The 27312-nt window shown below is 51.2% G+C and overlaps 1 protein-coding gene across 3 annotated transcripts in view; it reads right to left on the reverse strand.

The window, feature by feature from the left end:
* Positions 1–398: 398 nt before the first annotated feature.
* CPLX2 (complexin 2) overlaps positions 399–27312 on the reverse strand; it is a 72099-nt gene continuing 45185 nt past the window's right edge. Inside the window, exons 1-4 of one of the 3 annotated variants that reach the window (XM_084795841.1) lie at positions 12263–12546; positions 5359–5476; positions 5059–5234; positions 399–4470 (exon numbers count right to left, since the gene is read on the reverse strand). In XM_084795841.1, the coding sequence (XP_084651967.1) occupies positions 4273–4470; positions 5059–5234; positions 5359–5389 (405 nt within the window). In that variant the 5' untranslated portion in view covers positions 5390–5476; positions 12263–12546 and the 3' untranslated portion in view covers positions 399–4272. Of the gene's footprint in view, positions 4471–5058; positions 5235–5358; positions 5477–12055; positions 12078–12262; positions 12547–27312 lie in introns of those variants that run through there. The other 2 variants (XM_084795843.1, XM_084795842.1) reach the window with 2 other exon arrangements.

Raw genomic sequence — 27312 nt, forward strand, 5'->3', positions numbered from 1 at the left:
CAACTTTCTGCAAGCCTCCCAGGCTCAGCGGGGAGTAGATGCCCCCTCCGTGTTTGTAAACTGATAGACATTTGCTGGTCTGTTGTGTTCATGGTGTTCTCAGGGTGCCACACCCTGAAGAAGGGAGAAGGGTAGTCTGGGATGGGATTCGAGGGTCAGCCTGCGTCACCTCCCCCCGCCCCCCCCCGCCTTCCCCCTAAGAGTCTAGACTTGGCCTTGAGAGGCCGGCCCTAACGTTGGCCTCCATTGGATTCCTGAGGTCATTTCCACAGTGTCTTGGATGTGAAGCTTGGGGTATGACAGAGGATGTTTGGGGGGGTATCCTGAACTGTGTGGGTTGGCTGTCTCCTGTCACTGGTGGTGCTAACGGGACAGAAGCAGGCAGACAGGCAGAAGGCTGCTGTACAAGGTCTTTTCCTTTGTTGTCATGGTTGGTTTTATACATCTTAGCATTTGCATCATACAAAGTGGGGAGCACGGCCATGGCTTTTGGTCAGGTTCAAGGGAGTGTGGGGAGGTGGCCCTCCCCTCCCCCAGATACTGACACATTTAAAGGAAGCAGAGCAACAAGGACAGAGCACAGCTATGGGAAAGAGGTTCCCCTACATGAGCAGGATGGTCCATCTCACCTGGGTCTCAGTAGGACTCCCCTCCCCCATCCTGGGGCCAGCAGGAGCACCTCTGTTCTCTCCCCAGTGAAAAGGGTAGGGCAACAGGAAAGGGGACTAGAGCAGGGGACATTTGCTGGGAGGCATACCCTTAGACCTGGGAGACATTCCCCCCATGGGAGCCAGTCTGATCCCTAAGCCTCTGAATGTAAGCAAGGGCGGGCTAAACCTTAGAAAGATGGAAGGTGGTGTGTGCTGTGGTTGGACAACCCTGCTTGCTGCGTGTTGGGCGCTCCTTGAGCTGGAAATACCATGCCACCCTTACTCTAGCTACAAGTCTTGAGGATGGTCTGTTTGCCCACCCGGCTACCCCATGTGCAAGGGGTCTCTGGGCTGCAATATTCTGCCTCTTTCCTGCTCTCTCATTTTTTCCCTCCCTCTCTCATATAGCTGGGGTTGCCTATAGACCTTACTTCCATTGAAGGAAGCACTCACCAAGCCTCACTGCTAAGGATTCACTTTCCGGCGCTTTGGAGCTGGAATGGAGGACAGGCCCTTGGAAGTCCCATGTGAGAAGCTCCCTTTCTCCTCTCTGGTGGTGGTTTCCAGGTGCAGGAGCACGGTAGCTTTTCCCAAGAGTGCACATGCCCGTGTCAGCAGTGCACCTCATTTTTCTCCAGCCATCTACCATGCTGTGTGTGTGTGTATGTGTGTGTGTGTGTGTGTGTGTGTGTGTGTGTGTAGCCTCTTCTCAGTATGTCGCATGCGTATGACGTTTCTGCATGATATATATTCATCTGCTCATTCTGTGGGCCACACACAACCCTCCCGCCCCAGGCACATCAGGTGAATGAGCATCCCTTCCCCTGCTCAAACACCCAAGATTTTGTCCTCCCACAAATGTGCTGTGCACAGCATCCTTTAAGGGTCACCCATTGTTTTCTTCCCAGAAACATCAATCATTATATTCTTCTAGGCTTTGTGTGGGTGGAAGCAGGTATGTACCAAGTAGAAATTCTCTTGCTCCCCACCTCCAAAAGACCTCAAAATCTGCTGCCTGGGAGTGAAAGGGAGACTTAGATCTAGACTAAGCCGGCCCAGCCTGGAGGTGCCAAGTGGGGCTGAAAAGCCCCGAGCCCACTCTGGGTACCCAGAGGGGCTGTAGAGACCACCAAGGACACCTGTTGAAGGGTCTGGAGTCTCTCAGGCCCAGTGGGTTCTTGCATGGCTGGGGTGCCTTGCTTGTTTGCAGCTCCCTGGGTCTTGCTTTCTGGTGCTCTTGCCCTACTGTCACCTTTGAGGTCTAAGGGTCCCTGTCAAGTCTTATCATGGGTATCCATGCCTGTCTTCAAGTGGGAGTCACACTCAGGGTCTAGGGAGGCCTGGGGCCCCTGGATTGGTCCCTGCCTGTCTCTGGCCCAGGACCCTGAGGCTCTTGAGAATGACCATCCTGCCCAGGATAAAAAACAGAAACAAGCAGACAACAGGGGTGCAAGATGGCTCCCCACCACAGACATAGACACAAACACAGGCCCCCTGTGAGATGACAGGGGCCCAAGAAGGTTGGGGGGGGGGTCAGGGTCGGGGGAAGGGAAAGTCCCGGAAGCTGGAGCTGCCAAGGCCCTGCTCCTCAGAGAAGGGGCAGACCAGGGGACTTTTCTGGTTCCCTAAACATATGGATTGTTCAGTCTCATCTTTAAAGTATTGCGGTCTAACTGATATGGCTTTAACTATTGGAAACAGACCAGGAAGACACGTGTCTTCTCTGAAATAAAAGTGTAAGTCCACTAAAATGGAAAACCTGCAGAATGCAAACTGGGGCCAGTGGGACAGGGACTCTGGGGGTGGGCAAGTCGCCCCCTCCCAGGCCCCTGCTTTTGGGATAGGCCCTGGTGGGGGCCCAGCATGGCTTCCTGGGGCACTGCCTGGGTCTGTCCCAGTAGCATTCTGAGGACCTCAGGTAGGAAACCCCCAAGGGTGGGAGGACTCTAGGCCAAGGGTAAGGTCTCCTGTCAGATGTGGCCATCTGTGACTAATGATCTCAGGGCTGGGAGGTGGCATCTTGTTCTGGTTCTTGCTCTCTAAGCACATACCTTTGCACACACAACTGCCTGCTTTAGACCCATCCACACCACACACACCAGTCTTGGCCTATCTGACAGTTCTCTCAAACACACGCTTTCTGCATCTAACATGTAACTGTCACTCTTGACACACATGCCATTTCGGAAATACATGCATATACGAGCTAACACATGCAATCTCTAAACGCATGAGATGGCTAGCACACACCGAGCACATGTCTGAAACTCAGGCACGCCACATCCCACAAACATGTAGACACAGAGTACATCATAGAAAGGACCCTCTAACACAGAGGTGTGATGACTAACACACATGCAATCTCAAGACACAGCACGCTCTAACCCTACGTAGTGCATCATGGGTCTGCCATACAGTATCAGGTGTGTGAGGGCACACACGTTCATCCCTCATTTGCACCTCCCCCTCTGTGCCTGCTATACAAGTCACAGAGCAGGAAACCTTGACAGGGAAGGGTGTGAGGACAGATGCCAGTCCTACACATCCCAGAGGAGAGCTGATTCTTGGGCAGTTGGGTGAATGGGCAGTCTTTTGTCAGGCGGGAATTGGCTCCTCCCCAGCTCTTTGGGGCTTGGCCTAGAAGGGTCCTCCTGGGGACAATGGGGACTTGGAAGCACAAGGACAGGACGTTGAAGGGAAGAAGGGCGGATAGGAATGGGGGCAGTTTGGCTGTACCAATGAGGGGGTCCCATGGCACAGGCCATCACTGCCCGATGGCTCCAAGTATTTTCTGGGGGCCTGGGCAGCCCCTTGGCTGGGCACACTAGGGCCTAGCCTGGCAGTGGGGTCCCAGGACCTAAGTCAGATGAGGGAGAATAAGGGATTGCCCTGCCCTGGGCTCCTCCACAGATGTGCTAAAGTCCAAAGAGGATCCATTTGGAGGAAACAGCTTGGCAGGGGCCATGCTTCTCTTTAGGCTGGGTGCGGGGAGGGGTGTGTGCTCCTGGTAAATGGCACCAGGAAGTGGGAAGAGGACAGCCCAAGCCTCCTGCCCAGACTCTAACCTGGCCGGACCCAGCTAGAGCCTCTCAGGGCTACACTGCCCAGGACAGGCTTACTCTGAACAGCCTTCCTCGGAGCCAGACCACTCAGTGCCTCTGCCCTGACCTGGACTCCCACTGGGGGTTCAGAGGCCAATGGTCAGCATGCTGGGCAGGGCTGGAATGTGTCATTGCTTTGGCTGGCTGGGGACAGTGGTCCTCCTGGCAGTGGGGAGCATGAAGGAATGTATGGGGGTCAGCACACTAACATAGACCAGGGGCTTCTGGAGGGGCACTCAGGGCCTTTGGCTCTGGGTTCGGTGCTCCCCGCTGGAGTAAAGCTACTTGGGAGTGAAACAGGACTAGAAACTGTGGGATGAAGGGAGTGTAAAGGAGTGCAGAGGGGAGGAGTCCCTGGCTAGAGAAAGGGGGCGGAGGCCAACTGAGGTTTTCCCCTTTGGAACTGAGACTTAACTGAGTAAAAAGAAAAGAAAAGAAAAGAAAAAGAAAGAAAAGAAAAGACTAACAACAACAACAACAACAAAAAGGTCGTAACGTGGATGGGGCGGGCAGAGGATGGGTTACTTCTTGAACATGTCCTGTAGCGGCCCCGGCAGATATTTGAGCACTGTGTCCAGGATGCTCTCCTCTTCCTCCTCCTCCTCATCCCCACAGCCTGCGGGGATGGCCTTCTTGGGTCGGGTCAGGCTTCCCTCGCAGGGCTGTTCCATGGCTGCCTTCTCCTCTGCTTCCTTCTCTTCTTTCTTCTTCAGCCCATACTGGGGAAGAGAGGGACAGAGAGGGACAGAGAGAGAGGGACATGAGGCCAAGTCAGGGATGGGAGAGGGTTGGCCGTGTGTCTCATCAACGCGTTTAAAGCTCCCAGGAGCTATCTGACAGCTCCCTGGAGAACTGAGCCCAGCCCTTCATGACACAATTTCTGTTAAAATCCGCATGTACCCATCATATCCCTTGGTCCTTTAGAAACCCTCAAAGTTCTGAATATTGAATGTCTCCCTAGGTTTTGAGGCACTTTTGTGTGTGTGTGTGTGTGTGTGTGTGTGTGTGTGTGTGTGTGTGTGTGTGTGTGTGTCACAGCCAGCTGACTGATGGAAGGTTACTTGTGCTTTGCAGCATGGTGCTACCAGACACTAAATGAACAGCATAGGGCGGTGCTTGGCATAGGGCGGTGCTCTGCACCTGGCGTTGCCTTTTCCGTGTGTGTATTTAGTTCCTATACAGTCTTTGAAGGCGTGTTCCCAAGACTCATTTTTTTCTCATGAGAGTGAGGCTTGGGGGAGAATCGGGTCTAAGATGAGATCTGGGGTACAGGGGAGTCAGAGGTGGGTCTTGCAGGGGATGCTGACCTTGTCTCGGATCTGCTGCCGGACCTTCTCTCGCTCGGCTTCCATGCGGGCATGTTTGGCCTTGCGCTCTTCCTCCTGCTGCCGCAGGGCCTCCTGTCGCTCCTCCTCCTTCTTCTGTGCATCAGGGTCCTTCTCCTCCTCTCCCCCCAGCATCTTCCCCATGTCCTTGGTGGCCCCTACAGGGATGTAGGAGGGTCAGGGGAGGAAGAGGGTGTGGTCAGTTGAGGGGGGGGAAGGCAGGTGGGTTGAGGTTTGCTTTCTCCTGGGTCAAGGGTACATGGGAAAGATGATAGGGCTCACCTCCGAGGGCTTGCTTCATGACAAAGTCCATCCTGCAGGCTTTGGTTAGTGCTCCCTAGCCCGTAGCTGAATTTGCATTCAGCACTCCTGCTGGCCTGCCTTTGGGAGATGAGCCCACCTGCAAAAAAAGATGAGGAAGGGTCAGATGGAAAGCTATCTTTCTCAGGCAGGGTGGGAGAGACTGGCACATGGCAGCCTTGTTCTGACAGGGGATCACCACCTAAGGATTAGGCTCGATGCCCTGTAGTTACTGAGAATATAGTATGGGCCAGGCATGGATCTGCAATTAAACAACTTCTGGTTCCTATTTTATGTTTTTTTTTTAAAAATAGCATTTATTTATTTTATTTTTGTATATAAGTGTTTTGCCTGCATGTAGTTATGTGCACCATGTGTGTTCAGTGCCTGTGGAAGCCAGAAGAGAGCGTCAGATCTCCTGGCACTGGAGTTACAGATGGGTGTGAGCCGCCATGTGGGTGCTGGGAATAGAACCTGGGTCCTCTGCAAAAGCAGTGTACATTCTGAACCTCTGAGCATCTCTCCAGCCTTGGTTCCTATTTTATAGCCTTCATTTTGAACATCATTCTTCTAATTTGATTGAAGCCAGGAGGATTGCAATGAGACTGGAATTTGGGCTTGAAAGAGTTGTGTTTTAATGATAACGTCCTTCGTTTTTTGTCACGTGATGAGCAGCAAGTGACATTCCTTCTTTATGTTTTCAGTTTCCTCTTTCCTGAAATGGAAGAGGCAAGGCCAGGGCTACTGTGGAGAGCAGACAGGAGCCAGCCTGGGCCATTAGCTGAACTCACCAAGCAAATGAGCATATGCTCATGGCTTCAGAAAATCAGGGGTGCATGAAAAAAAAAAAAAGGTATAGCTAGCATGAGTAGGAACCTAGCCAGACTTTGGAAATTAGACAAATGAAAAAATAACTTATTTGTTATTGTAGCATATATATGTTTTGTGTTTCATAGCTTAATGTTTATTTTTATTTTGAATTACACATGAGGGCATTGGGAATATTATCATCTTAGAGCTTATGGCCTTCACAAAGTGAGGGCCTTTCTTGCAGGCATTCTGCTAATCTTAGCTTTTCTATCCTCCTCCCTAAATTACTGGTCTTCAGTTTTTATTATTTTTTTATTGTTTTTTTTGTCTCAGAAGATTTTCTCCAAATAAAGTCATAATTGGAATGCAGTATGGATAACATAACCCTGTGGTGGTGGAGGCACCACAGACTTGAGTGCAGGATGCTCCTTCACACCAGAGGCTTCACACCAGAGGCTTCACACTAGAGGCTTCACATCTCTGAGAATAGACCCCAGGGCTCTAATTTAATTGTTTGTACTGAGTCTTTAAGAATGTTTTAAAATGTTTCCTTTAGTGCATACATGGTCTGTGTATCCCACGTGTGCCTAGGGTGTCAAAGCCCCTGGCATGGGAGTTACACATGGCTGTGGGTGCTGGAAATTGAACCTGGGTCCTCTGGTATGATAGCAAGAGCTCTTAACCTCTGAACCTTCTCTCCAGCCCTTCGTCATACTGATTCTTCAACAGACAAGGCTGCTGCCAATCTCCCTGTTCTGTGTGGCTGCTTCTGTGAACTGTCCCAAATGTGGTGTGGGTTGGAGGTTAAGTGGGACAAGGCCCATCCAGCCCCAGGGCCTTTTTAAAAAAAATCTCTTATAGACTTAAAGTCTCTATTACTTTCTAGGAAAAAAAGAGGGTTCTGGAAAATGATGACAGAGAATTCTGCCAGGCTGATGATTGCAACTGAGTCTAGTTCAAGGTCATAGGCTATTCGCTGATGAATTCTCCTCATTTCTTTCCAAATGAGAAAGTCATTAGCAGACTGTGAGTCCTTCATAATGAGGGATCCAAGGATGTATCTACAGGGTTAGATCACTTAATGGGATCGTTTGGTGGAGAAAAATCATAACATAGTAGATGAAAATTTTCCCATTGGGTTTGGTACTAGGCATAACTGGTTTATAGATTCTAGACTGGAGCTGAGTCTGGGGATGCTTTAGCTTGTTCCAAATAGGGCAGTGCTAAGGTGATCTTTGTACCGTGTTTTAAATGAAAAGAAAATACAGGACAAGTGTCTGGAGGTGTAGGGGGAACTTATACATATTTACGGGACTTCGTGAAGCCCACAAGGAACACAGGCTTTCCAGCAAAGGCAAGAGGACCCACCCTGACCTAGAATCTGAGTGTGAAGGTTGTTCAGCTCTGTCGAGATGTTTCCCATTGATTTTAGACCTTGAGAGAAGACTTAATTTCTAAGAACAGGAAATGAAACAGTGAACAAATTGAGTGATTTCAGGAACTCTCGAGTTTCTACTCAGTGTTTACACAGAGCTCAAAGAATCACCAGGTGGTAGTGGAAGACGTAGGTCTCTAATTTGAGATGATTCAAATGGGAAAGCAGGACACCTGGGCTGAAGCTCAGCTCCATCCCTGACTCGGGAAAGTCTCCTGTGGGATCTGATGCTGTTCCACATCCTTCCCCAGGGCAAGCAACGCTTCCATGACCTGCGCACCACACCCTTGGCCCCTCCCTCTTTCGTTCTGTAACTCAGACTCTGGCCTCAGCCCCTGCTTTGCTGATCAACAACACCTAGACGTCTTATCTGGACTCCAGATCCCCATAGCAAGGATTAATTGAGCACCTACTATGTGTTAGTCAGCATCTTAGACACTGAAGATGTGTCGCCATCGATCAGCCACCACCCAGATGCTTTCTCGTTCACGCCTTCATCCAGCAATGGTCATGACTGCTGCCCTCCTCCCTAATCTTCAGAACACATATACTCAAGGACTGAATCTTCTCAATGCCTACATCTCTATCGCTCCAGGTGGGTCTTAAGTCATTCTTGGGCCGACTCCAAAATCCTGTCATCTAATCTTAGCATGGCCCTCTTAGCTGAGAGACAGTCTCTTTGCTTGTATGGTTGAGATAATCTTAAGTGACTTCTGAGGCCCAAGCTGTTCCTCAGTCCTGCAAGTTACCATAAGACTAGACACTCCTCCCTATATTAAGGTTGGACAAGGCAACCCAGTAAGAAAAAAGGGCCCAAAAAGCAAGCAAAAGAGTTAGAGAAAGCCTCCCACTCCCATTGTTAGGAGTCCTACAAGAACACCAACCGGGCTACTCAGCCATAGCATATATGCAGAGACCATACAGGCTCTGATTATCGGTTCAGTCTTTGTGAGTCCCTATGAGCCCTGCCTAGTCGATTCTGTGGGTCATTTCCTTGTGGTGTCCTCAGCCCCTCTGACTCCTACAGTTCTTCCTCCCTCTTCTCCCACAAGATTCCCCGAACTCCCCCTAATGCTTGGTTGTGTCACCCCTGCCTCTTAACAGGAGACTTCCCTCCAGGCCAGGCATGCTGTTGAAAGGGTCTTTTCTTCCAGTGAGGCAGCTTTTTGAAACTGGGTCTTCCCTATAAAAGGAGGGCTACACAGCCAGTCTGAAGGTTAGAAATCATCTGTGGGCTGTGTTTGTCATGTGACAGGTGCTCAGTAAATGAAAGCTATTATTAAAGTGATTAACGATGGCTATTGCATACACCTGCAACTTCCCCTCTCCTAGCGCCAGGGAACTCCTCCCAGGTGAAGCTGATCTAGATATTTCTCTCTGTACCTCTTCCTTTATCTATTCATCATCACCCCTTTCTGACACCTTGAGTGCCCTTTCACAGTCTCTTAGGTCTACTCCCTTTTCCAACCCTTTCCTTGAACTTGAACTTTGACCCTCTGCCCTTTGGTGCAGCTCCCCACACTGTTTCCTCATCTTCTGGTAAAGCCTTACTACTCCTGAGGTGTGCTGTCTTAGCGCACAACCAGGAAGCTATCATGATCAGGGGAACTAGGAGACCTCTGCTTAGCCGGGAGTGTGCACAGCCCTCCTCCCTCTCTCTTTTTGTAGCATTTGATGCTGATCATTCCCCTCCCCCTAATTCCAGCCCTCTCAGATCTGAATTCCATGACCCAGCACTCTTGTGGTTTCCAGCCTCCTCAAACAGGTCTTCTCCCCCCCCCCCCACTTCTTTGCTAATTCCTTCTCCAGGCAAACTCTCATCCCCTTTCCTCCATTCCTCCCATGGAAACCTCCCATCTGTGCCTACTGATTTTGGATCCTTAGTTAGCCACATATATGCACGTCTTTCTCTCCACAGCCTGCACATTTTTAACCCTCTGCTGTGTGTCTTTGTACACACACGTTTCCAATTCAGTCCCTGGGAGATTAATCCCATCCTTGCTGGGCTCTCCTCATCTTGCCCTCCAGGATGCCTTGCTACAATCGCCTCAACCAAACACATCGAGTCAGTATCTCTCACCAGAACACACTCACTCACTCACTTACTCATCCCGTTCTCTTTGAGTACCTACTGTCTAACAGGCGCCATGGAAGACAAGAAGGGTATTCTCCAACACTGGCGCTCACAGCCTTCACTTAACTGGGGAGGGTGGAAACTGCACAGCAGAACACGCAAGGACTTGGTGAGTATGATTGGGATAGAGGCACAGGGAAGAATTCTGGACCCTGTTCTCTCACCTCCTCCCTCCTACTGCTTTACTGCCTTGGCTCATGGCTCAGCCTCTCCTCTAGCTCTTACCTGTATTGCACATGACCCTCAGATCAGTCTTCCTAAAAGGCAGATTTGCTCACACAAACTTACAGCCCTGCACTGGCTTCCCGTGGCCGTGTGAAGCCTACCACACAGTCTGTGCTCCAGCCGTCAAACCCTGCAGTCTAGCACCCGTCACGGTGTCTTAACCAGACCCCCCACAGTGTTATTTCCATCTGCACCTGAGGCAGGGTGATTTGGGCACACTACTCCCACAGCTTGAGCACTGCTTAGCCTCATTCCTGCTGGCTCAGATCTTGGTACTACTACTTATTAAATGATCTTAAGTACTTAATGTTTCCTCATGTGTAAAATAGAGACAGTTGACGCCCGTGCGCAAGGCCTGCTGCGAGCACTGAGGTTATGCAAACCAAGTGTCTAAGCCAGTGTCTGGCACGCAGTAAGCATCCTCACTGTCACCATAACCATCCACAAACAGCAGCAGCATTAACTTTCTGAAACCCTTTGCCAACGCTGCTCTCTCCATGCAGTTCCAGTTCCCCTTGACAAGATAGGATGGCTTCTTGCTTCTGTGAGAGCTAAGGCACTTCTAGGACAGTTATGCTGCCTCTTACTCATGCTCTAGCTATCTGGGTAACGTTCTTTTGTCATCATAGGAGCGTCTCTGTTGCCTGTGTGTAATTTATTTCACCTATCTGGAGAATCCCTACAGGATATCCTCAGCATGTTTGCTCAGTGGAATTTAATGTTGTGTGCACGGGCTCAAAGTATGAGCGTGCATGTCTGACTCTGAACCTCTTAGACACCCACCAGGTTGTGTGTGTGTGTGTGTGTGTGTGTGTGTGTGTGTGTGTGTGTGTACCTGATGTGCCTGTAGCCACCATACCGGTGGTACTGCAAGAGATCCCTACGGATTGTGTGCAGTTGAGGATTTGGACCTCACCGCCAGGAGGCGCTCTTCAGCGGTGCTGCGGTAAGCCGCCGTCTGTTTCCTCGCGGGAAGGGTGCGGATGGGGGTGGAGGCTGTTGCTGCTTGTGGAGTGTTGGATTGGGGGAAAAGGGGGGGGGGGCTGGGGCAGGGTAGGTAGGCTGATGCAAATGTCTCCATGTTGCCTGTCACTGGCCCTTACCTTCCTTCCAGACCACCCCCTCCACCCCTGCTGTCAGTCCCAGGCAAAAAGGCTGCCAAGGCACCTGTTCCGTCGAGTCTCGGGGACCCGGCCCCTCCTTCTGACACGCACACCCGAACACCTGCAGTATTTGTCTTTGCGGCTGTTTTTCTGATATTTATGATTCAAGTACGGGCTACAATCACAACTCAATTCAACACTCAGTTGCTTTTTGCAAGAGGCTCCACGCTAATGGCGGTGGCCGAGACAGAGGACGTCTCCCCTACTTCCCCATCCTACGTCTTGCCTCTGGAAGCAAGAAGTCCTGGGGGAGGGGAGGGACGAGAAAGGGAAGCTGAGGATGAGCAAGAGTGAGAGGAATAGCTCGTCTGGGTTGCAAAAGTGGCGAGGGCTTCCCTCCACAGAAGAGAGGGCAGCCTCCCAGGCGCTGCTCCCCGGGCCCTCATGGAGACCAGCACTCCGGACAGCTCTGCCTGAGCTCTCATTCGGCCACTGTATGACCCCTTCCCCCATCACACATTCGCAGTTCTGAGCCCCAGCTTTGAACTTTGCTGGGGAGGGGGCGATCTGAGACGGGGGAGCAGCCTGTTACCCCCCATGGGCTATGCTGCCCCAACATCACTCCTGCGGGAAGAGGACAAATAGTCCCTCTGCCCTATTCCCCGACACCGACGTGGGCACTCCTCCCTTCACTTGGCCTCCGCCACCCTCAGATTCCCTCCGGAACTGAACTCTACCTCTCGGGGCGACTCTCTGCTCTTGGAGCAGAGGGCTTGGGAGGGATTCAGAGGTAGCCACACCCCAAAGCAGCCGAGGACCACGTCCCCCACCCTAGTCTTGCGGGCTCGAAGTTGTTCTCCAGGTTCACACTTGAGTCTCCACTCTCGGGGCGGTCCAGTCTCCCCATTCTCACTGTTCTCCACTCTGGGTGCAAGCCCGCCCGCCCACAGAAATGCCTGCCGCAGCACCTACCCTCCCTCTGGCCTCCGCGGGGAGCTGTCCCTTCAGCACCACGGCGAGAGGGCAGGGGCTCCAGTCCCCAGGGCAGCGCCCCGCGGTCTCAAGGAGCCCCTCAAAGCCTCACTGCCGGGCTTCCCGCCCCCCGCTGTTACTAGCCCAGTGCATCTCCTTACTGCCCCCAGCCCAGCTCCGCCTCCCCGGCCCCCAGCCAGCACCGACCTGGTGGTCCCGGCAACCGTCTAAGCCACTGCAGGGCTCAGGCTGACTCCAGCAGGCGGTGCAGTGTGCTCAGCCTGCTCGCGTTGCTTCCTAGTGTAACTCCGCCAGGCGAGCCGGGGCCGTGGCGGCTGCTGCGGGCGGATGCCGAAGGCGCCCTCCAATCACGCCCCTCAGCCAGGCCCTGATGCCGTACTGCTTCTCTTCCAGAAGGGAAATTCAAAACCTCTCTCTCTCTCTCTCTCTCTCTCTCTCTCTCTCTCTCTCTCTCTCTCTCTCTCTCTCTCTCTCCTCTCCTCTCCTCTCCTCTCCTCTCCCTCCCTCCTTCCCCCTCTCTCTTTTCCTCTCCCTTTCTCCCCCTCCTTTCCCTCTAGCTGCCTCCCCCTCCTTCTCCTTTCCTTCTTCTCTCCTTTTCCCCTCTTTTATTCTCCCTGCTTTCCCATTTCCTCCTTTCTCTGTTCCCTTCCTTGTCTACCGTGATTCCTTTCCCATATAGCCCCACCGACCTGCCCTGCCTTCAGCTAGGCTTCTTTCCAAACTCCTGTGTCCGAGCCAGCAGCTTTAGAGGGGCGATAGGGACAGGAGTGGAAGAAGGATTCATAAAGCAGAAACAAAGGAATTACCTCTGCAAAAAAGCTCTCTTTGGCTCCTCTGGGCACACTACGATAGATAGATAGACTCCTCTTGGGGTACCCACTTCCCTAAAGGAACCCCTGCTTCAGCTACCCCCTTTCTCTGCTTGTGTCTTGCCTGTGAACAGCTCTGGACTGGGCAGTCCACTGTCAGACCATTTCTGCAGTCCCTGACCATAGTGTCTTGCTATCTGCTCTCTCCAGAACCACTGGTGCACAGAAAGAGGAGGGTCCTCCCCGAGGGTGAGGGACTCTCTGCTTTGGACCCAGAAGCAAAAGACTGCTGCAAAATTGCAGGGGGAACCTTAGGTGAGCCGCTCCTTGTCCTCCGTAGATCTTTTATCCTTTGAGGAAGCCATAGTTTTCAGGTAATGTTATTCTAGAAGGCACTTCGTTCTCTCCCAAGCCCAAGGAAGAGAAGGGACTCAGTGATGAGAGGGGAGCATTTACTCCATGCTCGGCCTTGCCTCCTCCCCTCTCACACTTGCTTCCATTCTCTTGTTCTCTCCTAAGGAGACTTTCCATTCTACCTGCCATCGATTGGCTCTCAGCCTCTTCCTTTAATCTGGCTCAAGGTGTAGGGAAATGGCTCCAGGGAGGAGGGCCTTGCACCAGGCCTTTGGAAGCTGCGCATCCATCAGAGAGAGCTATGTCAGAGTGGAGATGGCTTCTGATTCTGAGAGGGGATGGCTTTTCTCCCAGGAGGGAAAGCTGCGGGAGGACAGTATCCAGAAGAGGATGGAAGGGGTTCACAGCAGATGCCTGGAAGTGGGGGAGCCTTAAGTCAGAAGACATTGATGTACACACCCCACCAGCTCTCCTGCAGAGTTACCCTTGTGAAGCTCACCTGTTCTCCCCGTTCAGACTGGGGGCTTTGTATAAAGGCAGAGTTCTCTATTAGCTCTGTTGGGGCATCAGCATAGCATAGCATAGCTCATTATTTCCCTGTCATTTCCTAAGGTGACCTAGTTGTATGTGTATGCATGTGTGTGTGTCTGTGTGTGTGTGTGTGTGTGTGTGTGTGCCCACTCCTGTTTGATTAGAGTGACTTAGACTTGCTACTAACGCCTGAGGGGAAATTCTAAGCCAAGAGATCTGACATTTTGTCATTTCAGGAGGCACAATCCCCACCCCCTCCAGTTTAGGGGTTCTTCAGCAGCATGTCCTGTGAACAGGGCCTTGTGCCAGCAGCACTCTGGCTACAGCTGGGGCTTTGCCTTTGACATGGACAGTGATCAAGCTGGGATCAAAATCCAACTTAAGCTTCATAAAAAGACCTAGCTGAGTCCTAGGTGCTGCACTTCAAGATGGACCTCAGTCCTGGGTGCTGCACTTTAAGATGGACCCTGGCCCTGAGTGCTGCACTTTAAAATGGACCCCGGTTCTAGGTGCTGCACTTTAAGGTGGACCCTGGCCCTGGGTGCTGCACTTTAAGATGGACCCCGGTTCTAGGTGCTGCACTTTAAGGTGGACCCTGGCCCTGGGTGCTGCACTTTAAGATGGACCCCGGTTCTAGGTGCTGCACTTTAAGGTGGACCCTGGCCCTGGGTGCTGCACTTTAAGATGGACCCCGGTTCTAGGTGCTGCACTTTAAGGTGGACCCTGGCCCTGGGTACTGCACTTTAAGATGGACCCCGGTTCTAGGTGCTGCACTTTAAGGTGGACCCTGGTCCCGGGTGCTGCACTTTAAGATGGACCCTGGCCCTGGGTGCTGCACTTTAAGATGGACCCTGGCCTTGGGTGCTGCACTTTAAGATGGACCCTGGCCCTGGGTGCTGCACTTTAAGATGGACCCCGGTCCTGGGTGCTGCACTTTAAGATGGACCCCGGTCCTGGGTGCTGCACTTTAAGATGGACTTTGGTAAACGCCTGGATATCACTCTTGGGAAGAAGCTAGTCTGGGGATGGAGAGGTTGAAAGGTTTAAGAATGCTTTATTGAAATTGACTCATGTTAACAGCTGGCACCGTGGATGCTAAGGGTATGCTTGCTGAGTGGATAAATAATCATTGCAAAAAAAGACCAGAGTTAGTTTTTTTTTTTAAAAGTTGATTAAAAATAAAAATCATTGCCCTAAGGAGATGACCTTAGGGAAATGGGGATGGTAAAGAGAGGCAGACTGAAGCTCTATGCGGAAGACCCAGATCTCAGTTGGTGCTGCCAGGCCATGCCTGCACTTCCAGGCCATTAGCTGCAGTTGGATAAGAGGACCATCCAGGCACAGTTACATTTGAATCCAAGCCTTTTGTGAATCTATTAAAAAATTCTCATTATCTGACACGAGTTGAGCCTAGTTGCAGAAATCTTACTGATGAACAGAAGTTCGGCTCAATCAGGCTTTGATAGCTTTGTCCTGTTGATCAATTAGGGGTAAGGCACAGAGCTACTGGTCACATCCCATGGTCCAAAAGAGGTGTGGGAGAGAGGTCCTTTCTCCCTATTCAAGGTGAACAGCCCAGACATGGTTCCAAGATCCTGTTATTACTTAAGAAAAGTGGCTGACTGTTCCAGATATCCCCTAATGATCTACGTTCCCAAAGGGCCGGAGGTGCCAACTTTGGGGTTTTTACATAAATCGCACCTTCTCATTTAATTTCAACAAGATGCAGACATTGAAGCCCAGGGGAAGAAAGTGAGTCTTGAGTAGAGCCAGGATCCCGGCTGCTCTGGGCTTGGGTTCCACGGGCCTTATATCACGCTGGGCTGCTTATCTTCTGACACGTTTCAACATTCCACTGCCTATGCAAGTGGAACTCTTTCAGCACACACATATATCACTGGTATTTATAATCATATATTTACTTTCAGAGCAGAGCGCTCATGTCATGCAGACTCCTGTGTTTCTTACTCCGCCTCCCCCAGCCCCCCCCCCACCTCTCTCTAACCCAGTTCACCGTGAGCGAGTGTGAGCACGGAAGGTACAAGTAGGCAGCCTCTGGTCCTCACAGAGGGGCTGCAAGCCGGGAGAGGAAGCCAAGTTTGGAAAGATTCATGAAATAGTCTGGCTGTGCCTTAGATGTTCATTAGGAAGCCAAGTAGGAAAGCTGCTGCTAGGACTTCCACAGGACTGAGGAGCAGTGCATGAGGAATGACAGCTGTCAGAAACTGCAAATGTGCCCATCAGTGAGAACGGCTTCTGGAGAGTGCCTGTCCAAAGGTCAGCTCACTTCTCCACTGTCATCACCTCACCCCAGCGAGCACTCTAGCGATCACTCTGGATGCCATGTGTGCAGGAGCAGAGGAAGTGACAGACCTGCTCTGAACTGCAGCTTTGCTGGCTGTATCTCACCTTGGCTGGTATAGATTGGGCTCAGGGAGACCTGAGCTGCCCACATCCTGTGGTTCTAGCTTGAGCCTGCGGGGGCAGTATTGGCCTTGGTTTGGGAGAGTAGCCTGGTGCTACTCAGAGAAAGGTTCTAAGTCATTTTGCTCCTCCGGTGACTATGGAAGGTTCTGGTGTAAGGCGAGGGTGCACATACAATTGTGTAGGCTGTATTGTGTAAACAGGGGGGCCCAATTTACATGGATTGTGCCAGGCTCCAAGGTTCTAAGGATGTGCCTCTGTTTCTGGTTACTAATGTTGCTGTCTACTAGAGATGACCCGGGTGCTAGGATGGTGGCTCTGGATTACTTTCAGCAGGTGTAGTTGTGAACCACAGCGGGCGTGGGCACACACATTGCTGTCATTGTGTGGGGGAGTGGAAGTACACATGTGCATACGTGTAGACGTGTACATGTACAGCCAGAAATGTGACCACTGTGAAAACTCTGTAACTGGAGGTGATGAGCTCTCCTTTCCACTTCCTCCCTGCCGTAAAGGCCACTGGAAAGCCTCTGCCCACGTGGGAAGGAGAAAGACTCCCAGAACCCTACAGTCTTCACTTTAGTTTTTCAGAAAGTTCCCAGATTTTACATCTGCACCCTGACTCACTGGTAACACATGGGTGTGTCTGTGGAAATTCTCTAGGGATCCTTTCTCATCCCCAGAGCCTTGTCTCCAATTCAGCACCCCTCCCCTCCCCCCACCCCTCACTCCCCCGCTGCCATCCGCCCACCAGTTCCTCATAGGTCCTGCATTGCCCTTTATCTGTGCCCATCTTCCCATCCAGGCACCCATTAGCATGTCAAAGCAGCCTGTTCCAGCCCACACAGTGTACCCTGGGGCATCCCTACACCGTAGCTCCCTCTTATCTAGAGCTTTCCAGAAACCTTGCATTTTCATGTCTGCTTGCCAGTATGCAGTACCCTTGCCATCCACTGAAAGGGGGGTGCTCGGGTGGTGAGTCTCCTTTCTCTTGACTCAGGTGGTTTTTTTTTTTTTTCAGTCTCCCTGTTGTGACTTCTGTTCCTTTACTTCTGCCCCCAGCCCTTCCAACGCTTCTGGACATGGTCAGATGTCCCTGCCCTCTTTTGACTTCAGACGAGCACATTCTATCAGCCCCTGGTTTCCAGACCTAACTCTTTGCCTTGCTTTTGCACAGTGCGAGCAGTATTAAATCCTGCTACCTGTGCCTTTGGAGGATCCCCCTCTTGACGGTCCTCCATTTTGTAAGTTCTTGGTCTCTTCCCCTTCCTGCAAAAACCAAACCAAACCAAACCAAACCAAACCAAACCAAACTAAACCAAACCCTGCTCAAGCCAGCCCTTACACCATGGAAGCCCCTCTTTCAGCACATGGAAACAGCACATGAAAGCAGAAGTCCTTGCGTAGCTTTAAATCTCAGGACTCTAGGTCCCTTGCTGCTGTGCATCTATCCTGCTCCTTCTGAGGCGAGGTGGAACATGGGATATGTTTTGAAATACTCTGCAGATTCTTGGGCCTTATCCCATATGGAGCAAAGTGGTATCTGGCCTGCGGGGCCCAGGGATTGCATCTTCTACCGGCTCCCCAAGGAGTTTCTGACCCAGGTACTGGCTGGAAAACCCTGGTCTTGAGCCTGTAGAATCTGAGAATGCTGTGATTCCTTCCATACCCGATCTTATGCTAAAAATGAATCGTGGAGTCACGGAATATTTTAGGATTAACAGAGGCTCCACACACTCTCTCAACGTCACCATCTTCAATTCTACAAATCTGTGTCTAGGGGTTGGAGTTGGAGGGTTCTCCATCTGGGAAGAACGTTTGCTTTCCAGGCTCCTTGCTCCATTTTCCACGGAAAGCCCCTCCCCCTATCCCTTGAAGGGCTGCTGTCACATGCCTCTTGCATTTGTAAGGCCCCATATTCTCTCTACTGGTGCAAAGGCAACTGGCAAGGCCTTGTGCACACGGTGGCTGAGCAGAGAATGACACGTGTGTCCAGTGAGGAACAATGTATGCCGGCCCACAGACAGTTCTTGCTTACTGATAAAATGAACTGGCAAGGACGTTATTGCTGTTTTATTAAAGCAAGAGAGATGGAGGATCACGGACAGATGATAGTAAGCTCCTAGGCCTCTGGTCAGGAGGTGAAAGAATGTGCTGAGGAGCCCTAGGATGCTGTTTTTTGAGACTGATGGCGAGGAGGAGTACATGTGTTTAGGAGACAGGACGACAGAAGGCAGTCAAACATGCACCAAAAGTTAATACCACTCAGCGGTGGGATACTTGCCTAGTGCACACATGGCCCTGAGTTCAATCTGGAGAGCCCCATGAGAAGGAGGAAAGCACCAGTGACAAAGCCGATAGTTTTCTGTACTTGGGCACTTGGGGAAATGGGGCCAGAAAGGGGAAGAGCCTTTCTCAAAGTCCCACAGCAAGTTCACGCCTTCTAATTCCTAGGTAACTGTTTCTTTGTTGGTGTAAGTGAGCACCGCGCCACAGCTTTCTTAATGACTCCCTTCATACTAGGTGCTATTTTAGGGACAGTACAGATGCCAGCTCTTTAAGCCATGCAACTGGTCCTTTGTGGTAGTTTTCATTTTTGTGTTCATTTAGCAGACATCGGCGGAGAGCCTATGGCCTTCCCGAATTGCTCTCCCCCCTCAGCTTCGCACCAGGACACACATACACACACGCTCTGAGTCACACTTCTAAGGTCCTTTCGGCTCCCAGACTCTTTGACATGAGCGGGGGAGAGACACAAACAGTCCACGCTATTACAACACTTGAAGTGCTGTCCTAGCGGGTAGGGAGCGGGTGGGAGAAGGAGACACACACAGCTTGCTAACCAGATGGAAGCGAAAGCTCCCGGGCAGGGAAGAGACACCGGCTAGGATGCTTCTCCAAAGAGGAGACTGCACGTTCTGCCGCGGAGAGGTGTGGGTGGAGTCTCAGTTGCCCTCTTGCTTTTTTACCTAAGTGAAGAGTACTGGGGCTCAGTTTCCTCACCAGTACAAAGGGAGGGCCATCTGTACCCCCCACGGTAGTGGGAAGGAAGGCTTGGGTGGAACTCTGCTTTAAAGAGTGACTCCCCGGGGGGCACCAGCCTCTTCCAGCCCCCTGGCAGCACAAGCAGCTGTCTTCTGGAGTCAGGGACAGTGTGGCCTTTAGACCCAGCCTACTTTTATGACCTTCTTGGCCAGGGATTCTGCCTGTTAATCCTCTAGAGTCTAAGTTGGGATGAGAAAGGAAAGAACGAAATGCTAAGTTAAGTAGGGTGACCCTTCTCCTTCTCCTTCCCCTTTGCTGGCCTCTTCTCCAAACACTGGAGACCAAGAGCGGAACTCCCTAGTGGGAGTCACCTGAAGGACGTGTAGTGGGGCACAGACATAGGCTCTACAACGGGAGGAATTTTCCCTGCACAAATTCAGAAATGGCTGTTTCTATTTCTCCTCAACCTCCAGCTGTTTCTTTCTGGTAAGAAAACAAGACAAAACAAAGCACAACAACAACAACAACAACAACAACAACAACAACAACAACAACACTTTTATTTGGCAAGTGAAAGGTCTTAGGAAGACATAGCCAGAAAAAAAGCTTAAAGGTACTACAACAGAGGGAGTTCTGTCACCAGGCGTCTGAGAGGGATAGGAGGTTTACAGTCTCCCCAACTGACCCGATGGCTACTGCTGTACTTCGGCACCATCAGTCCCTTTACCTCCCCTTTATCCCTAGTTAGCGATATCTGGGCACAGAGAGGTTGAATATTGTGTTCAGGGAAACACAGCTAAGAAACAGCAGCGACAGCACGTGAAGTTGGATTGCTATTATACATAGTTGGTCATAGTGCCAGCGAGGAGCTGGGTAGTTTTCAGAAGGCCAGGGTGGGTGTATAGCCTCAAGACAGCTGAGTCTAGGGTTTGAGTGACTCTGATGGGACATCCTGGGGACCTTGTCATGGACTGTCCCTTACAGGGGCTGGATATTTCCGGTCTGAAGTTGGTCAAGTGGTGGGAGCTATGCGTCAAGGTTCCAGGCCGCTGCCTCAAAGGCTTAAATGAGCAGTGCCCATTTTTCTATCAGGCTTCCACTGGCTTCCACTCAGCCCCAACCTCTTACCTCTGCTCTTGCCTGTTAATTTTCTTTCTAGCTGGCTTTCAGATCTGTGGGAGAGCGGTGCTCGTAGAATATACATATGACTGCACCCCGTAAAGCACATGGTGGCCACAGCTTCTTTTACCACCCAGCACCCACTCCTCCCTCGTGTGCTATCAGCTTCGGAGGAGCCATCTGTATAGCGGTCCCTCAGTATCCATGGGGGAATCAGTTCCAGGACCCCCGTGGATACCAACGTCTTGGATGCTCGAGTCTCATGTATAAAACCGGGTAGTGTTTATATAACCTACTGCATGCTCGGCAGGCCGGATGACCATATATGTTGATTTGTTTGGCTTGGGCTGTGTAATCTGGATGAAACATAAGAGGCCCTCCATACTGATTCAGGTTCAACTGAGCTAAAATTCAAAATCTTTGGAAAATATATTCCCTCTGTGCTGAAGATATATGGACTTTTCTTTTTTTCTTTTTCTTTTCTTTTTTTTGGTTTTTCGAGACAGGGTTTCTCTGTGGAGCTTTGGCTGTCCTGGACTCACTTTGTAGACCAGGCTGGCCTCGAACTCACAGTGATCCACCTGCCTCTGCCTCCCGAGTGCTGGGATTAAAGGCGTGCGCCACCATGCCCGGCTGGACTTTTCTTTTACATTACACCTCAAGCGATACAGGACAGTGTTTATATCATGTTAGGCATTGTCAATTATCTAGAAATTTTTCCTGGTTTTGTTTGTTTTAAAGACAGGGTCTCCTGTAGCCTAGGATGGCCTGGAACTCTGTATAGAGTAAAAAATGACCTTGAATCCCTTTTCCTCCTGCCTCTTCATCTGTGTGCTGGGGTTATTCCTATGCACCCCTGTGCCTGGCTTACAGATGACCTACATCTTTGGGCCTCCATGTCTTTGGGACATCCTGGAACCAATCCCCTGTGGGTACCAAGGGGTGACTCCATGAGCGTGTGTGAAATGCCAGCATCTTTTCTGGGTATGGGAAACACCTGGGAAAACGTATACAAGTTTCTGACTCTTTAGTAGGAGAATTTAGGCACAGGGTCAGGGTGACTCCTGAAGGTGATAGGGCCATGGCAGAGTGAGACAAGGTGCAGCTGCCTGCTTTGTGTCTTTGGGCCCAGAGTCTTCACATCAGGGCAGGTTCCCCAGGAAGAATTTGCTTGGTAAACGAATGGGGACCATCCCCAGACACCCAGAACTGGCCCTGGGCCTTCCTCCATGATGTCACCAGGACTCTTCCAGAACTCTTTGTTGGTGATTTATTCTCCATTTGCAGACTCCATCTCCTCTTGGGGTGGGGGTGGGGGTGGGGCCATGGTTACATAAGTAACATCTTTTGTGTGAGCAGTACTCACCTCTTCTGATGGGAGCCGAACAAAGCGATGTTCTCTTTGACTCCCCAGTGCTGCTCATTCCTGCCTCAGCCCAGCGGCGGGACAGCCTGCTGCCCCCGGTGACTTTGATCAAGGCTCCCCCTGTCTTGGTTTTGCAGTCTTCACTCTCCCGCTCCCTCCACAGGCCTGTTGTCATCCCTTTGATCAGCTCGGTGACTTTCCACTGTGCCTCATCTGGCTCCATTAGGATGGCGAAGCTTCCTCTGGCTCCTGTCACTCTCAAGCTCAGAAGCCACCTCTGACTCACTGTTGCCTGGAGCATGGAGTCTGAACCCACAAGCCTTTGATAGACTGCAGCCCCCTTCCTCAACCTGTACCTCATGGCTCTGCTCCTCAGCACTACTCCCTTCGCTGTTTGTTTCCCTTCTTTACTTGCTCATCCTCTTGTTTGCTCCACTGGATGTAAGGAGCCAGAGGACATGGAACGTGTCTCTGTCTGTAAGCCTGAGACCCAAGCCGCTCTTTTGGCTGATGGTCAAGTGACTGTTTCCAGAATGCCTGGAGCACACGCGTGGTTTCATGCCTCTCTCTTGGGGTTGCAATGGCTTGTTGTGGCCCGTGGCCCTGAAATTTCCAGCTCAGGGACGGGACTTGTAGACCCAGGCCCTGAGTGAATAGAACATTCTGGAACCCTTGTTGTCATCCTTCACTGCCCCAGCTGGAAGCTGCACACATAACCTCTTCTGACTCCTTCGTGTCTGAGCCCACAGTGGTGTTCTGTCCTTGGGGTGTTTTGGGTGTCTTTTGTTGTGGGGACAACATAGTTTTGACCGGTCCATGTGGAGTCTTTTTGGAGTACCTCAGTTTGTTATGGTCTGGGTGGAGCTGATTTCGTGCCTCACTTCTGTGGGTGGGCGTCCGACTCAGAACCGGCTTAATTAGAGTGCTAGGTGCCCACCTGGCCTCAGAGGTGGCCCCCTTGTGTGGCAACTGACACTAAGCCAGTAAGAATCAGCTTTGGGGTTAGCTGTGGGGTCTGGGCACTTTTGCCAACTTTCAGAAGAGCCCACCCTAGGGCAATGCCAACACAGAGAAGCCCAGAGGTTTGAGAAGGGCAAACAGGTGAGTCCCTGTTGAGCTGATGGCACTGTGAGGTCCCACATCCCTTTCAGCCTCCTCTGCTCATGTGATCAGGGACGACAGCCACTACTGACTACCTTTCTGCTCACACTGTAGCACGGTGGCAGTTTCTGCCCACTGAAGCCCTTTTGGGCTCTACCTTTGGGGTTGGGGATTTTCATCCTCAGAATGGGCTGCTATGTAACGCTTTTGCATTTAAAGGAGGAGCCAGGCACAAGCTGCCACACAGTCTACTGGAGCTTGGCTCTCCACTCACAGAGCTCAAGGTCAAGAAGGATGCAATTTCCATCTCAAAGCTGGGTCTGAGTCCCAACTTTGCATCCATGGATCCCATGGCCATATGGAAAACAGCCAGCCACGGACTTTTGTCTGTGGTCCACCCACCTCCCAGCAACCCCTGAGTGTTTTATCTTTGCTGAGTGGGTGCCATTGCCCCTGGAGATTTATCTGAGTTTAGTTTGTCAATTGCAGATAGACATCCCCCCACCACAGCAGTGTTTGAGGTGGGCCGGATTAGAAAAGGGGGGGGGGGAGAATTTTCCCTAGGATCCTCCCCAGTGGCAGCGAGGCTTCTTAGATCAGGGATCACTTCAGCTCCGGCCTTTATCTCTTCAAGCATCTTGCTGGGACTTTGACCTCTTTTTGTTTTTGATATAGTTGAAAGAATTCTTCTTCTTGGCTGTATAGTCTTTTCCAAGGTGACTTTGGAAAAGTATTTTTGGGTTGTGTCACTTTGAGGTGTCTCTGCCTTAAGTGGATCGCTTGGTCCCCCAAGGCATCAGTTTAAAAACCTTTCCCCGAAGGCAGCGTTCACATCCCAGTAGCCTCTGACTCAGTCCTAGCTTTCTTTTATTCCCACCATCATGGTTGGGTGTGCAAGGCAAAAAGCGGGAAGAACAGGGCTGCACAGGGGACTCACGGTGGTTCCAGCAGCTCATGAAGACGCCGTCTTAGTAGGTGGCTTTTGGAGGCATGGTGGTTAGAGGGAGGGAGTCAGGATGTCACCAAGGTTTCCATGCCAAGCAATGACCTTGCAGGACACTTCCCATATGTATTCCCAGTTCTTCTCTTCCCACTCTGCTTTGGTGCGAGGAGGCTGGTCCACGTGGTCACACCCGAGGGGGTGTGAACTCTAGTTGTGTTTTATCAAAAAAAAAGTATCGGCAGGGATTAGAGGCAAGGAAGAGAGTGAGGTTAGAGTGTTCCTTGGCTGAAATGTCAACTCCTGCTGAGTGCCTGTTTATTTGTACCAGCAAGTCCACCATGACTGCATGGCTGAATTAACTTGTCCTCAGTTCCAAATTCTCTTGATTTCTTTTCTCTGGTCAGTTTCTTTAGCAAGTGACTGCTTTTGGAAACCCAAAGGCTTCCACTCTAAAACTCTACACAGACTCTACCACTTCTGGGGAAACTGAAGCCCACAGCTCTTGGTGGGGGGGTCATATCCTGGCCTCACTAGTGAAGAAGACTACTACCCAACTCCCCTCCGCTCGCGTTGGCTGGACTCCGGGCAGAGCAGGCCTCACATAGTCACCATTTCCTTTCTCTGGCATGGCTGCCGCCTTTTGTAAATAAGGAAACTGAGGACCTGGCGTCTCCCCATCACGGCTCACCCCAGGACACCCCCCCCTCCTGCATGCAGCAGCCCACACAGCATCCTGTAAATAACTGAGTGTTCCCAACACCTCTCCCTCTTCTCCTTGGAAACCTGTTCTGTCTTTGGACTTGGGTTGTCAGATCTCCCTGCTTGGTTCTGGGTAGAGCACCACAGGAGGCAGGGGCTCAGGCTGTGGAACCGGCTCAGGCAGGCCTCTCCCAGCTGGTTGACCTTTGTCACATCACTGCATCTCTCAGAGCTTTAGTTTCCTAGTTTGAAAAGCAGGGATATAATGTCTATGGTGAAGATTAAATGAAGACCGTCCTACTCAGTGCTTGGATGAGTGTGAGGCACACAGTAGGGGATCACTGGAAACAAGTCTTACATACACTGTCATGTGCAGCAAGCTTGTGGGATAAATGCTACAGTTAGGCACATTTTTCAGATGAGGAAAAAAAAATAGGGAGAGGGCAGGAAACTGGCCAAGGCCATACTGCTGGAAGGTGCCAGGAAGATTTGCATCCAGGCCTTCTGTCCTTTTGAATGGAGATGGTTGTGTGCAAGATGTCCCAGGAGACTGCCCAGGACTGCCTATACTGCCTAGTCTCTGTGGTTGAGCTATGGTTTGAGAATGCTTTGTCAAAGTTCCTGAAAAGGAAATGCAATCCCCGACTGCAGCCCTGTTTGGTAGGTGCTCAAGTAGTGGGTGGAGCACACGCACGTGCTGGGTGAATGCCTTCCTCCTGTGCCTGAGTCTTCTCTCCCTCAGGCTTGATTAGTCACTGCCAGAGAATGTTATTGCAGGGTGCTTAGTCTCTTTCTCATGGGCTCACTCGCCCTTACACCTTCAGCTTCAAGTGGAAGTGGCACAAGGCTGTCACTACAAACAGAGCAAATCTTAGTACCATACCCTAGGGCATCTTCGCCAGGGCAGCTCTCTATTATTTACACATCACCCACTCCAACGGTTTCACTCATGGCAACAGAAACAATGGGCTAAGGCACATTGCTGTGGTGGGCACTAGCTGTCTCACTTGACCCTTCGGAGTTTCTTCTTGAGCGTCCTAACTTTTGGAAGCTGTCCCCGAGTCCCTGCATGGCATGCTGTCTCAACAGAGAGGAATCCCCTTCCCCTTAAGTTTTAGGCGTTGCCATGGAACCCAGGCGTTTAATTTCAATTTGATTTAGGGCTAGGCATGTGGCTGAGGAGCTAGTAAGACACAGTCCTGGGACTTACTCAGGCATATTTGAAAACTTCTCTTATTTGCGATTGCTGAGCTGCGAGAGTGAGACGGAGAGCTGCAGAGTCATGGTGTGGCGGGAAAAGCCTGCCCAAGAGGAAGGCCAGGCTAGCGGTGAGCAGAGCTGGCAGCAAGCAAACCTGGGCACATGGGGCAAGCTGCTCCGTGAAGCTGCTCTGAAGTCTCGGTCACTCCTTAAATTTATCCATCACTTGAAGCAATAATACCCCTCTCTGTTGAAGCCATGTTAGCTCCTTTCTCTACCATCTGCATCTAAAACAGAATTGGTTGGCATTATGCTCTGTGTGCCGTTGTTTGCTATTTTACTTAAGCCAATGAGGCAGCTAATGTGTCTGTTATGTAGAAAAGGGAACAAGGGCTAAGAGGCATGGGTCACATTGGCTGAGGGGTGTGTGGAGGGCTGGGATTAGACCCCAGGCATTCTGACTCTAGGCTCTAGACATGCTGCCACTCTACCTTGTGGCAGCAGGGCCTTCTGCCCCCTCTTCCGTACTGAGAATGACCTCCCACTTAACACTACGGCAGCAGGTTGGTTTATTCACTCCTTGGTACTGGCGATGAAACTGCAGTTTGGCCATGTGCTGCCTGCTCTCCAGCTCCCATCCAGCTCCTCTCCTCCCTTTCTTCTCTCCCTACTTCCTCAGGGAAGGAGCCTTTGCTGGCCACACCTTCAGACCAAACTGTCTCCTACAAGCTATTATTACAGATTAATGTTCTCTCTCTTTCCCTCTCTCCCTCCCTCCCTCCCTCCCTCCCTCCCTCCCTCCCTCCCTCCCTCTCCCTCTCTCCTTCCTCTTACCTTCCCCCTCCTTTGATTTGGTTTGGTTTTTCAAGACAGGGTTTCTTTGTGTAGCTCTGGATGTCCTGGAACTCACACTGTAGACCAAGCTGACCTTGAACTCATAGAGATTGCCTGCCTCTACCTCCTGAGTGCTGGTATTGAAGGTGTGCTCCATCACTGCCTGGCCCCTAATGTTTTTCTTAGCTTGACTGAACCTCAGTAATTATCTGGTCCAGGTTTAGCTCTTGTGTGTGGGAGCGCAGCGGGCCAGTGATGACCTTGGTCTGGCCCTTGTTGCAGCCTCTAGGCTCTGGTCCAGTACCTGGCCTGGGGTGACTGTTTGCACCTCCTTGCCCTCAGCATACCTGTATTGCATACCTGTCTAAAAGTGTGCTGGGTTGTTTTGACTCGACAGAATACCTTTCTGCCTGGTTGAAGTTGGCACAGCAGGCAAAGGGACTTGCCACAAAAGCCTGGAGCCTGAATACAATCCTCAGAGCAGATGTAAAAGTGGAGGAAAAGAACAAGCTCCAGCAAGTTGTCCCGTGGCTATACATGCATGCTTTGGCACATGTGCCCTCCTATCATACACACACACACACACACACACACACACACACACACACACACACACACACACACACGCATGCCCGCACATGTGTTAAATAAGTAAATAAACATACACAACTAAAACAGTTCCTCCTTGCTTGCCTATGCTATGCTTCCTTGGCCACAGCACCCCTTTTTTCGCCTCTGTGTTTGTGGGCCGGATACTGTGGAGAGTGGCCAGTTTTTCTGAGACTCTTTCTCTGGTGGTATTGATAGTAACAGCGTCACAAAGAACGTACCAGCAGTGTTACACCACTTAATCCTATGGCAGCTGTCCTAT

The sequence above is a fragment of the Acomys minous genome (genome assembly GCF_964271855.1).
Source record: "Acomys minous genome assembly, chromosome: 9".
Lineage (NCBI taxonomy): Eukaryota > Metazoa > Chordata > Mammalia > Rodentia > Muridae > Acomys > Acomys minous.